The 14,370-nt window shown below is 37.1% G+C and overlaps 1 protein-coding gene across 1 annotated transcript in view; it reads left to right on the forward strand.

Moving 5' to 3' along the window:
• Nucleotides 1-9,459: 9,459 nt before the first annotated feature.
• The window catches only part of sgip1a (SH3GL interacting endocytic adaptor 1a), a 73,377-nt gene continuing 68,466 nt past the window's right edge, over nucleotides 9,460-14,370 (forward strand). The window contains exons 1-2 of the mRNA XM_081381715.1: nucleotides 9,460-9,613; nucleotides 10,089-10,133. Coding sequence (XP_081237841.1) covers nucleotides 10,124-10,133 — 10 coding nt within the window. The 5' untranslated portion in view covers nucleotides 9,460-9,613; nucleotides 10,089-10,123. The remainder of the gene's footprint in view (nucleotides 9,614-10,088; nucleotides 10,134-14,370) is intronic.

Genomic DNA, 14,370 nt, shown 5'->3' on the forward strand with positions numbered 1-14,370 from the left:
TGGTACTTAAACTTAAATAACACAAATACAGATTTTTATTTATTTATTATTTTGTAAATGTTGGTAGGGCAAGTACAAATTCGAACTGGTCTGACTTGGCCAGCAGAGGAAAGCATTACTGTTTAGCTTTGCCGGATGAAGAAGCATGATGAAAGATGCTGGAATATTCTTGGTGAGCTGTTTCAGGCTAGATGATTCAGTCTTTGAGTGGGTTGAAGCTTCGTACAGTTCTTGTTAAGAACAAAAAGGAAAGGAAACCCATTTTAATCTCTTCATAGTGTCTTTGCGCATGTTACAGCTTCTTTTCAAAATGCTCTATCACATGCTAGTTAACAGGCCCTAAATGAGCCAGATTACCTACAAGTAGTCTCTGCCAGCTTCTTTGTGTGTTCCTTTACAGCTCCTGTGCTTTGCCACACTGCCTGAAGGAGAAGAGCAGGCGCAATCGTTTCTCTTTCATGTCTCAATGCAGATTTTTAGTGTGTAGGAGTGCCCTACATACAGGTTCCCTGTTTCTGCCGGATATCTCTCCTCCCACCGCTCCAGTCCCATAAGATCCAACCCCTGCGATTGACCTAACCAATTTAGGGTCTATCGGAGGGTCATACAGTGGAAGTGATTCTTTCTCCTAGCCTATAAATAGAGCTTGGCCAAAAGTGTCAGTTCACTGTGCATTTATTTAGTTTGAGAAGTCCCACATCTATTAATGAGACCTGGTTATTTGTGCCAGTTAGCTAGTGCTGGAGTGCTTCTCCGTCACTACATACGCACAACCCACATTATAGTGACCTGTCTTGAAGTAATCCGGTCATAGATGCAGTTCAGTAATGAAGGGTATTCCAGAGGCTCAAGGTGTTCAAGCTCCATTTTGAAATTGATAGAGACAGACAGGAAATGATATTAAGGGATAATGGGGTTGGCACATAAAGCCATCACTTAAATTAAAAAATATAGTATCTTATACCCCTTATCTTGTGCAAAATCCATGTAAAGACATGCTTTACAGTACTCTCTACTAACAAAACTACTGTTTTATGCAGAGCTGCTTTATAGCTGATGCGACTTTGACAGTTATTGAACTGTATCAACATTGAACTGACGTCAGCTAAATAATGACACTTGTCTAGTAGTAGTAGTGTTTACCTTGTCTTTATATAAATAAAACCACACACTAGCCTATGTAGTTAATGTGCCCAGTTTATGGGAAGTATACTGCTCTGCTTTAGGTGTGGAGTGAGGGAGATGCGGGAAATGAGATCAGGGGAGGGGTACAGAAGTACATTTACTGCCTTGTCTATTCAGGGCTAACGTCCCATCCAGAACCACTAACTGCTGTGAGTTAAACTAAATATATACAAACACACACGCGCGCACACACACACACACACACACACTTTCAGTATAATGACACCAGACTATTAGAGGTCCTAAACTGAGACCCTCTCTAGAGAATTTAAATTATAAGAGCGGTGCTAAACTTTCCAACTGTCTCGTTGGCCAGTCAACGCACATGACATTCTATATATGAATAAATCCTGAGTGAACATTACAAATCTTTAGAATATTAATATGTTCATGTTATGCTGATTTCTGCATTCTGTAGTGTAATATTTTTGTATAATGACCTCTAAACTGTAAATTTGACTGCTGTTTTTGGCAAGTAGTCATGGCTCTCTGGCACTTTCTAATCAACATATCAGTATTTCATGACCATTTATTTATTTATTCACCAACACGTCATATAAATGTAATGTGCAATCAGGCAGTCATTATCTCAATATAAACTCCTTCAGAATGATGCAACACTCCTCTGCTTCCGTCGTTGTCCTGTCTGGGGTTATTTGTGATAATGACTGACTCATTGTACATTATTCTTGACTTATTTTTTAACAGACAGTTTGATTAGATCTTTTCCCAATAAATGTATCACTGATAGCATGAGTTGGTTATGGTAAGAATTAGTAGATGTAAAGTTTATGAGAATTGCTGTAATTGAACTAATTTTAGATGATTCTTTAATAAAGTAAAAATATATTGATTTAAAGTGCGTGGCTCTTATTAGGTAATTCCTAATTCTCACATGGCTTTTATCTTAGTTATGCACTTTTTTTACTATTGTATGGGGAGACATTTTGAGACCATTGTAAGAGATTATTGGCACTAACAGAAATAGGAGTAAAATATTTTAAAATTGAATACTGCTATTACCGAGATAGGCTTTTTATGGATCAGGATTAGGAAATGAAAGGGTTTGTTGATCTTATCCGTGTGAATAGATGATTTCTACCACAGTGTTATAGACAAGCACATTTTGTAACCTATACAGTACAGAAATTGTGCAACTTAATTATCGAAGACATGAGAATTGCATTAAAAACACATTTGGCTCAAAAAATCTGGGAGGCCACGTCAGTCAATGATTTGGAATGACGTTTCTGTCTGTACTTTTCAGACAGACTTGCAACAAAGATTTCACTATATCTGCAAGTCTAGTATACGTGATGGTTACCGTATCTCCAGCATTTACAAGCACTGCTGATTCAGACTAGCTTGCACTGAGATCAGCGCACACTTATGAAGTCACAGCCTCTCTTGAACCCAAAACTGAAGGGTAACTGTTAGACACGTCTGGACGTGTGGAAAGTCCCCACGTCTTCAGCTTTCTGTAACCCTGACTCTAGTTCCGTTGCCGATGAGCGACGATGATTACAGGAGTGACCCAAACCAAAACAACATTCCTGTTGCAGAGCGATGGCACAGATTAGCGACGTGCCCGTCTGCTCCTCTCCTTTGCCTACGTGCCGTTTGCCAAGCAATGCCCTGTAGAAGACGGACAAGGGTCGTCTCACACTTTCACACACCCTCATCAGCTCACTTCCTGCCTTCTTGGTGACCAAAAGGAGTAAAGCTAGATAAGCTTTTGGAGCATATCGCAGCATCTCATATCTAGCCAAAATACAGAAAAAGGGTCAAATGAGACTTACACCTCTAAAAACTGTAACTCTTAAGCATCTTAAGACAGTAACTTTGATGGTTTGTTTGAAGTTGTTTATCTGAGTTATGTTTCATATCAGCGAGTGACCCGCAAAAATCACTTCTCCTTTGTAATGCTGACTCTAATGTTTCTGACTTAGATGAAAATATATGAAGTTATAGTGAACTATTTTTACATCTTTTACTGGAAATTGTCCTTTGGATATGCCAGTGAGTTTTTTTGTGAAAATATAATCTTTTTATTTTTTTGATACAGATGATTATGTTATGGCTATATATATATTTTTTTTATTATTTTGCTTAAATACACTACCGTTCAAAAGTTTGGGGACAATAATATTTTTTAAAATGTTTTTGAAAGAAGTCTCTTATGCTCACCAAGGATGTGTTTATTTGATCAACAAAATATAGTTAAAACAGCTATATTATGAAATATCATAACAATTTAAAATAACTGTTTTGTATTTTAATAGATTTTAAAATGTAATTTATTCCTGTGATGGCAAAGCTGAATTTTCAGTAGCGATCCTTCAAAAATCATTATAATATGCGGATTTGGTGCTCAAGAAACATTTCTTATTATTATGTGTTGAAAACATTTTTTTAATGTTTTTTTAATGAAAGTTCAAAAGAACAGCATTGATTTGAGAGAGTTTTTTTTTTGTAACCATGTTAAAGTTTTTACTGTCACCTAAATGTGCCCTTGCTGAATAAAAGTATACCCCCCCCCCCCAAAAAAAAAAAACACAGAGAACTGCTGTGAACCCAATGGTTTGAAGTGCTACAAGTAATTGTAAGCATCACATTATAATGTACCGTATAAAAATCTATGTGAAATGTTGTCAGTTTAAATCTTAAAAGATAATTTGATTAAAAATATCAAATGTGTTATATATTATATTATATAATATATTTCATTCTGTTTGTTAATACCATTAATAGTGAAATATGTTTGTTGTAGTTTACATTTTATCAGTGATTTGCCTGGAACCGACAGTGTTTGGATGAGAAACGCAGTACACGTGTCAAACATTGCCCCCTATGTCTCCTGTGATCGCCATTGACTAGATGTTGGCCCCCTAAATAGGGATTTAGGAACGCCTATGGGTGGACTTTGTCTTGAGGGACAATCACACCCAGTGAGAAGGGCGGTTGTGGGCGGTTTTGAACTCAGCAGCACTAGAGGACCCATTTTTGACTCTTGGAGGACCGTGGCAGAATTACACGTTTACAAGTAGAGCACACCCTCAGAAGATCCTCAGATAAGCAGCCATTTACTGCACAATTAAAGCCTAACAGGTGCACACCCAGCACATGGACTCGCCCGCTTCTAAATCAGTTTGTGCGCGCGTGTGTGTGTGTGTGTGTGTACGTGTAGACTAATGATCCAAATGCCCAGAGCCTGTCTGCCATCTATTGGAGACTAAAAAAAACACTTGAGGGGGAAAATAGGTCAGCAAACGTGGAGGAGGAGAGAAATGCAGGAGAAAAACCGAGATGTAGGAGAGCGGGATGATGGAGACAGAGGGAAGTCTTAAAAATATCACAGCTGGATCTCTTCACTATCACACTTTTGTCTTTTGCTATACTGTCTTTCTGTTAAATTCTCTCCCACCCCATTATATTTGCCCAAAATATTGTTATGACAGAATAGGGTCAGCATAACATGAATCTCTCATGAAACATTGAGAGGTGTTTTACAAAGTATGTGGCTTTCACTAATAACTAGGCCTTGTCTGGCAGCAGAATTCAATTTCATTTGTTCATAACTGAAGTACAGAAGTATTTTAGGTTGAATTAATAACAACAGCACCAAAACAATTCCCTGAATTAGTTTCCAGGGGACATGAATGGATGTGTAAAATCTGTTGTATTCTTTGAACTGTTTGAATCTCACTTCAGCTATTTTTTAATATCAGGAAAACAGTCTCTGTTCCCTTAAATTGCAGATTCATCTTCCCCTGTACTGTATGATGCATTCATTTTCCTGGATAATTCACTCAGGAGGAAACAGAAGATAAATCTGTCTCATGTCATTGAATAACACAAGGGGGCAGTGTTGCCTTCTTTTTTATACATAAGAATTTGAAGCAGCATGCAATATGAAACCATTCATTAATATTTTTGAACAGTGGGATGCTAAATTGTTGCAAGTGCTTTCCATTTATAATTTAGTATGATTATTTATTTATTTTACAGTTCAGTCATATAAAAGAGAGTTGATTTTTTTTAATATATACATTTTTAGTTTATTATATTAGCTGATATTTTAGCCAGACTGTCAGGTCAGGTCAGGTCAGGTCAAGTGCATTGCATTGTGGGATACAGTCAGTATTACATACAGTGTGCTCTGTTATATACTACACATTTTTGCAAATGCAGTCTTGTCATTCACGTATTCCGTGCATATGGAAAATTTAGAAACATTTTATACATACTGCAAATTACAGAAATAGTTAAAATATGATGCATTTAATAGCCCAGGATTCAGTTCTTTTGATATTATACAAGGATTTTATTTCTTTTAATTTTATACATTTTTTATGAACTTGTGTTGAAAATATTTACTGGTTACTCACTAAATTGACTTTTAGCAAATTAACTCATAAACTGGCACTTTATTTAAACAAGTCATTAGAGAGGTTTTTCTTCTTGAGTTATGAATGAATTTTAAATGATTGAATTACAGGTTCAAATGAACAAAAGGATAAAAAGGAACATGACCTTTTAAGTTGCTGTCCAGTTGGTTAACCACACACACACACACACACACACACACACACACACACACACACACACACACACACACACACACACACACACACACACACACACACACACAGACAGTGTCACTGACTCCGACATGTCCAGAGAGCTGTATTACATGACTGAAATGTTTAACAGACACATAGCAAAATTATCATGGACGGTCACAGCTTTTCCTGTTTTATTTACATTGGATGCAGTAACATGTACCCAACAACAGGGGGCAGATTCTTTTATATTTATGCACTTTTGGATGCTTTTATCCAAAGCAACCGCATTCAACATTCATATTTTGAGAATGAAAGTTTCATGCTCTTTCAGGGCTACAGGACCTTTTTTAAAACAAAAACAAATTAGCAGCTGATTTTTGATTAAATTATTTTTCCTTTTTTAATGTAAATGTTTTTGTATGATAAGATTTATTCATGCATATTTAAATGATACCATCTCTGTGTTTGTTGTGTTTTATACGTGTTGTTGTACTGTATGTGTGTGTATTCTGTTGGGGGTCCTGCTGTCTCTGTGTTTCTAGTGTTTGTCCTCTGCAGAGAAATAATTGGACTGTTCTCTCATGCCTGTTCTTTCATGTTTCAGATTGCTGTCTATCTGCTTCCAGCTTCTTTGACACTCTCCATCTCACTCTCTTTCATCTCTTTATTTAGCACCAAGAGACACTGCTGATTGCTTCTCATGGACATTGACAAAGATGACTAAAGAACCTCTCACTGGATAGTTATTGAAATTGCATTGGTGAGGTAATATCATCGTTTTGTATGTGTGTTTGTGCACATATGTGTGTTACTATGTGTCTGAATGTCATTGTGTTCCCTCTCATAATAGCCTGTTACTGATGTGCTATTTTTGTATAGCCTAGTACAGTATGCTGAGTTCTGAATGCTTTTGGTGCCACTTGCCATGAATACGGTACACATTGGTGTCCCGTGACATTTTTGAAAGCATTAGAGGTACAAATTGATAACATACATGAGAAATACAACTGTCATGTCATGCCTGAGAGGTCATGAATTTATTGATATCCAACAATTCAAATCATACAATAATGTCAGAAAATTAACCTTCAATTAGTTATCTATTTAAAAATATTTTTAATTATGAACTCATTTTAATTTAAAAAAAACATAATATTTAGTCCAACAATTCACTCATTTTGAATAGGTGAGATTTTGTATAGTGCACTCATTCAATCCCATAATGCACCACAATGTGACAAAACCTCTCCAGTATCAGAGTCTGAATTCACACTATATTCAGTAGGGAATAGTGAATGAGGCGATAGAGGATGATTTCTGATACAGCTACACCGTGTTTATTGTTTTTGTATGCTTCCCTGAGCATTTGAGTTATTTATGTCCGTGAAAGTAGGTGTGTGTTTACACACCTACCCAACCCTTTTACCTTTTCCCCACAAATATCCTTTGACAAATATTTTGTACCCGAGGCGAGTATGGGAGGATGTTGACAGAAGTTGGTGGTTGGTTGTAGATGATTCAGGATTTGTTATGCAGTACAGAGATGAATTCAGAAGATGCCCTTGATCATTTATTGAACATGTAGCATTTTTAATCACATTAAATTCTAACCTCATGTGTGCTGTATATACAGTACTTTTCTCTATTTTAGTTACACTACCGTTCAAAAGGTGTTTCTGTATTCATCAAAGAAACCTGAAAAAACGACACTCTTAAAAAAAAAGGGTTCCTCGAGGTTCTATATAGAACCCTGGGGTTCCGTACTTGGCCAATAGAACCTTTTCCACTGAAATATTAAGCCGCACAACTGTTTTCAACTGTTATAATAATAATAATAATACTACATGTTTTTAAGCACCAAATCAGCATTTTAGAATGATTTCTAAATGATCATGTGACACTGAAGACTGGAGTAATGTCAGTAATTCAGCTTTGCCATCACAGGAATAAATGACATTTTAAAATATATTAATATAGAAAACATTATTTTAAGTAATTCATTTAAAACTTTAAAAAGTCTTAAAAATATCAAAATGGAAAACAACTTGATTTTTAAAAACTCCATCTTTACCTAATAATATTGCACACAGCATTAACATGCATTTAGTAAGGGTTGTTCCTGCTTATAAATCATGTGTTTGTCTGTATAACTCTCTTTCTTCCTGCAATGTTATGAGAGCAGCCAGTTTTCCTTGGCACTACTGACTAATGACAAGCTGAATAAAATCATGTCATTTTAGTTTGTACAATTAGTTTGTACTTTATTTAGCATCTTGTAAATACACAAACACTTGTGCACCTGCACACTAGAAGGATAAGATCGGGTCCACTGGGAGGTGAAGGGGGTTATAGAGGTGGGGTAAAATCGGGTAAAATGGATGGAGTGGGGGAGGGGACATATTCGCAGGCAGCATCTGCTATAATAGGGTGGTTTGAGTGTGGTTGGGTTTTGTATTAGGGTAGACTGTGTTGATTAGGAATAATACCTACTGACTAAGGATTTGACCTCATTTTCAGGATTCTGAAAACTTAAAATTGTGTCTTTGTCAATGTCTGCATCGCTACTGAACTTATACTCTCAACTTTTTTCAAATAAATCATTTTTTAAACATAAATAAATGTATGGCCTACAGGCAGGTAGACTACAGACAGAGGGCGCTAGAGACAGACAGCGATAAGGGGAAGAAACGCTCACATGGACCAGAGCATGACTTAGGTGAACAGAAGCTTGAGAATGGAACAGTGCTTCATGTCTTATCCAAGCCTGGCTGAAAATAAAAAGAGTGTGTCAAGGTTAAAAACGGCCACAGAATACACTCATATTTGTATTATTGTTATTCTTAAGGAGAGATATCCAGTTTAAAAAACAACAACTTAATGCTAATAAAACATTGTATAATTTATTTTCATCAGCTTGCCATTTCTGTTTGTCTTGTATATATTTCAAATAAATGATGTTCTTTTAAACTTTCTGTTCATCAAAGAATTTAGGGTAAAAAAACAAATGGCTTTCACAAAAATATTAGGCAGCACAATGGTTTACAACTGTGATAATAATAATAATAATTGTTTCTTGATCACCAAATCAGCATATTAGAATGATTTTGAAGATTCGCATGACACTGAAGACTGGAGTAATGATACTGAAAATTCAGTTTTACCATTACAGGTATAAATAAAGTTTAGAATAGCTTTAAAAAAACTGTTTTTAGTTTAATATTTCACAATATTACACTTACTGTATTTTTCATCAGATGAACACTGAGCGTAAGAGACTTCTTCCAAAAACATAAAAAAATCTTACCGAAATTTTAAATGGTAGTGTGGTTTAATTTTATATTTACAGTTTTATTTTTTAACATGTATTGTTTTAATTAGTTAACATATGTTCCTCACAAAATCATCCGCCCCTTTTTTAAATTTTCTCAAAACTGCAGCTGATGCTTTTGGGATGGAAAAAGCATTTTGTCAGGCCACCAAACCTTTTTTTCGTTGTTGTCTTTTCATTAGTTATCCAAAGGGGGAGACCCACCTCCTCATATAAAATGAATCACCAGCCCTCACACAAACACACAGCCTCTCTCTCTTTCCTCCCTTGTTCCTCTGTCACAAGTCAGTGTATTGAGTGCTGGCTCCTCCCTCCATGGGGAAGCTACTGTTTCTGTCAGATGCAATGTCACATTGATTGATTTGTCACAGAGAGGCAGGCACGGCCCGCCTGCTGGGCCTCAACGTGTAACTGTATCTCCGTCTGTGTGTGTTTAACATGGACAGTTTCCTGTATTTAGCTTTGTGGCACCCAACGCGCCATTAATCCAGTTCCTTTCTGTTTTGGCAGGAGCGGCATGCTGCACCATAACAAGGTAAGCTGTGTGCAAGTGTGTGTGTGTGCTTGTGTGTGTCTGCATGTGAATTCCCAGCGAGGACACTGACAGAAGCGCTGAACCACTCGCCATGTGACATGCAGAAGTGCACATGGGATTGGCTGAGCTGAGTGATGACCTCAGCAAGCCTCCCTCCCCGCAGCTCGCTCTCTCTCTCTCTCTCTCTCTCACCCCATCCCTCCCTCCTTCCTTCTCTCTCTGTCTCTCTCCACTCTGCTTTTTTTCCTGCCCCCTTTTGAGCATCCTTTGGTAATCGTGTAGACCACAGCCGCAGTGACTAGCAGCAGCATCCATGGCCTAAACGCGGAGCACTAAAACATCCGACGGCCCGTCGTACGAGGGACACGGGGACTTTAAACCCAAGGGTTTGGGAGGCTGGAAGTGTGCTGTTTTTTTTTTTACATCTCTCCATCTGGTAACCAGGGGCTTCTCTCCTCCCCTCCTCCCGTTTCAGGCTCCTTGGAGATAGAGGAATGCAAATCTGCAATCATGATGGAAGGTGAGGGCTTGGTCTATTTTTATCTTATTGCCTCCTTTTTGCCTCTCGTTGCGTGTACGGCCCGGCGCGTGATTGCTTTAAATGCCATAAGCTGTCCGGCTATTTTGAGTGGCTTGACATTCCGGTAACTCAATATAGATCTGAAGGTGCTGGATATCTCAAACATAGACACACATCAACACACACACACATGTAAATGTATCTCATATGTACACACGCACGCTTATGCACTCTAATGTACAATAGCAGGCATATATGCTGTTTTTTTTTCTTTGTGCTTTTGCCTCACCCCCCTTTAGATGGCTTGTCTTTGTAAAGGATTATTTGGATTTTGCAGTTACGGCTTATGTGCCCAGCTGGCCGCCTCAGAATTCTCTTTGTATATGGAGTTCTCACACACATACACATACACATACACATTATACTGAAACGCAGCACTCATTTTTAATCATGTTTCCGCTCAAGGCCATTTCTTTAAAGGGAGGTGTTCATGTGTGCAGTTCAGTGTGCGCATGTGAACGCCGCTGTCAGCTGTGTTTTGGAGGGAGAAACTGGTTTGTTTCACATGCGTGATGGAGGTTTTTATGTAACTGTCGGCCTGACGAGAACATATCATTTATTTATAACGCTGGATCAGATAAACTCAGTATCATGTCACCTGCTTCCAAACACTGTTATTTTTCCTTTTGCGTGAACGGTCGGTGGCGTTTCTGGTGCACAAACATGCCGGATCAAATCTAATTGTTGAAATATGATGAATAGTGATAAATTAAGGGGATTTAATCCTAATTTGTTTGTATAATTTACCTTGAATGGCACATATGTGTGTCATCCACCCCTGCTATATGGATTACAAGCATGTGTTATGCAATTTATTGAGGCATGTGAAACATCAGAACAAACCATTTGCTACTTCCTCATTCAGTGTGAATGATATATTTGGTATCTTCTCAAAAAGCTAAAACTGCAGAATCATTTCTGTGACTGTTAGATTTAGGGGTAGGAGATTATTTGCTCAGTATAAAAACTTTAAGTCTGTGAAGGTCCCCATCTCAATAGAAAACCAAACTTGAGCAAGTGACAGATCTCAGGGCTTTAGGTGTTAGGTAACGCTATGGCAAAAAGTGACAGCGACAATCACTGTAGCCTCAAATAGCTGTGACATAAAGGTGAATCTCTAAGTGTGGCTAGCACAGGCTTAGTGGGGTTAGCCATGCCTGGATTACCTGAAGGTGTAAAATAGGAAGGTAATCCACTTCACACAGTGTTTTCAAAATGATTCTTCAACTCCCAAGCTTTTTTTTTTTTTTTTACCTCTAATCATGTCTGGTTGAAGTTGACATATCCACCTTGATGAATTCCGAAAAATGTAGTTTTAGTAAGGTAATATGCAAGACTGGGCTACTAAGATGCTCGTCTCTGAGGATGATAAGAGTGGAAAGGCTTTCTTGGATAGTTTGAGTCAAAGGTCAGGTATCAGGTGTTAGTTCAGAATGCACTTAAAATGAGTTATTTCCTTTGCATCTTCCTTTAATTTAGTTAATTCACTGTGCAACTTGTTATATTACAGGGATATTTTGAAAGAATTATTAAACCTCTAATTGGTTCCTCGCGTAAAAGTCCACGGTTTTCCTCTCATCTCTGCCCCAGACTTCCCAAATCTTCTCGTCATTGAAAATGAATGTCAGCTATATGGATCCCAAAAACAGGATATTTTAAATACTTGATTATTACAAAAGCATGGCAGAATCTGACAGTCTTGATGTTTGTTACCTCATGACTCCAAAGATATTATAAGAAGTTCATAATAAAATGAAAACTTTTTATCATATCTTCAAGATGCAGCTATTGTTGCTTTTTCTGATAACTCAATGGCATGCAGTGCAGTCTAAATGTCCTCATGCACATTAAGTGCATGTGTGCTGTATATTGTAACCATATTTTTGATCGTTAAATGTTCTTGCTCATTATTTCTATGGTTCCTTAATAAACAACAATTATCCCGTGTCATTGCCTATTATGTGACTTCTCTGCTCAGCTGACACCAATTGTTAGTGACCCTGGAAATGTCTGGGTGGGGTTAGACTAAGTTTTTTAATAGAAGGGCTGCCATATAGACTGCTTTAAATAGTACCAGTGGTAGTGATAGTATTTCCTGTACAGCAGAGGTTTGGCTCCACCTAACCCCATGTCAGGGATACGAGAATGGATTTTCACAGAATTCCTCCATGGTGATAAGATTAACCTTGTGGAAAATAAATAGATTGTTTAGAGCTGCACACAATACGTTTATATTATAATATTTTAATACATTTTTACTAGTTTTGAAGCAGTAAGACCAATATTATTTATTTGTATATAAGGTAGATCTATGCGGGAAATATTATGTGTAATTGTGTAATGAATAATGTTTTTTCTTCCCAGTTTATTTTTTATTGCCATCTTGATTTGCATTTATGATACCAAAATATGTTGCAGAATAGCAGCTATTCCAGTTGGTAAGACAGCTTAAGACGATGCATCATAATGTGTAAAATAGTTTCCTGTAGTCTATTAGTATTAACTGGGGGGGTTTGTCTGTGTGCCATGTGGGAGTCGTAAAGTAATAATTCCATTATGTCCTCTTGCTCTACTTTTAATGAATATATTAAATTGAGTAAAGTCTAGCTTGAGTGCTTATTTGTTACTTTGTGTAAGAGGCTTACAGAATGATGCTGGGAGTAATGACAGAAATGTACATAGGTCTTTTTTAATGTAACTTGTCATTATTTTGTTTCTGTAATATAAAGCAAATTCATCAGCCAATTCAATAAACATAAAGCTTGATATGTACTGATGTACTACTTTATAACCCTGAATTTGAAATGGCCAATATCAATATAGCCAGAAGACTTTGAGTCACTTTCTGCCTGATGTTGATCATTAAGGGGGAGGGGAGGAGGGGGGGGGAGGAGGGGGGGGGGGGGGTTCAGTAACTAATTCAGTAACTAAATCTGCTGGGAGTCCCAGACTGGCTAAAGTTGCTTCCAGTTGCCTCTATATAATATAATATAATATAATATAATATAATATAATATAATATAATATAATATAATATAATATAATATAATGAAAAAATCAAAAATGACATCTTTGCGAGATGTAACACAGCAGAAGAGGAAGTGCACACAGACAGCATGAAAGGGCTGTCACTGGACGGCGGCGAGACAGAGGCCGGCTCTGGTTGTTTTGGCAGTAACTGGAGTTGAGCTGGAGCAGTATTTCCCAGCAGGCTAAAGAAAACAGTGCCTTGGCATCTGCCCAAAGTGGAAGAAGATTTTTTCACTGTCCCATAATGTCAGGAGCATCCCAATCTTATTACACAGTACTTCAATAATGCATATAAAGCATAGACATTTTTTCACTGTCCCATAATGTCAGGAGCATCCCAATCTTATTAGACAGTACTTCAATAAGGCATATAAAGCATAGACATGGGTCCACACATGGAGAAGGTGCAAGGAAATAAGTGTAGTGCTTATCTAGATTTGCTTCAGGGCATAGAGTGTATGTATATATATAGTATTATAGTGAGTGTGTGTGTGTGTGTGTGTGTGTGTGTGTGTGTGTGTGTGTGTATGTATGTATATATATATATATATATATATATATATATATATATATATATACTGTATATATATATTAAATTGAAATTAAATTGAAACCTTGTACTGGATAGGCCCAGAATGTGGAAGAATTATTAATGTGACTGGCTAAATAGAAAATAGACATCTTTGAGAACATTAAATATATGTGGACTTTGTATGATTTTTTTGCAGTGCCTGTGTCTGTCTGCACATCAAAAGAGCCACTAGGCTTTCAGTTCACTGTGATAACACTCTCCCCGCCCCCTACTACAGAAACACTCCATGCTTTGAAGAATGAGAGCCTTTGTTCAATGGCAACAATAGATTGGTCAAAGAACTAAGATGAACTTTGCAAAATAAGGAATTAAGCTGGACTGAATGAGTATATCCATATACATATGGAAATGCATTTTTTTTAGTACTAAGTGCATGCAGTGTAGAAATACAGTTACAGAATGCCATATTGAATGGTGGTTTGAAATTGTGCATTAAGTCGGCAGAGAAACTTTGTTTAGCTAACAAAACATCATTAAAAATACAATGACAATTTTAATGGCTTCAGCCCAGTACTATAGATTTTTTAGTATGGATAGTTGGATAGGTTTTGGTGT

The sequence above is a fragment of the Scardinius erythrophthalmus genome, assembly GCF_964197995.2.
Source record: "Scardinius erythrophthalmus genome assembly, chromosome: 12".
In the NCBI taxonomy this organism is placed as follows: Eukaryota; Metazoa; Chordata; class Actinopteri; order Cypriniformes; family Leuciscidae; genus Scardinius; species Scardinius erythrophthalmus.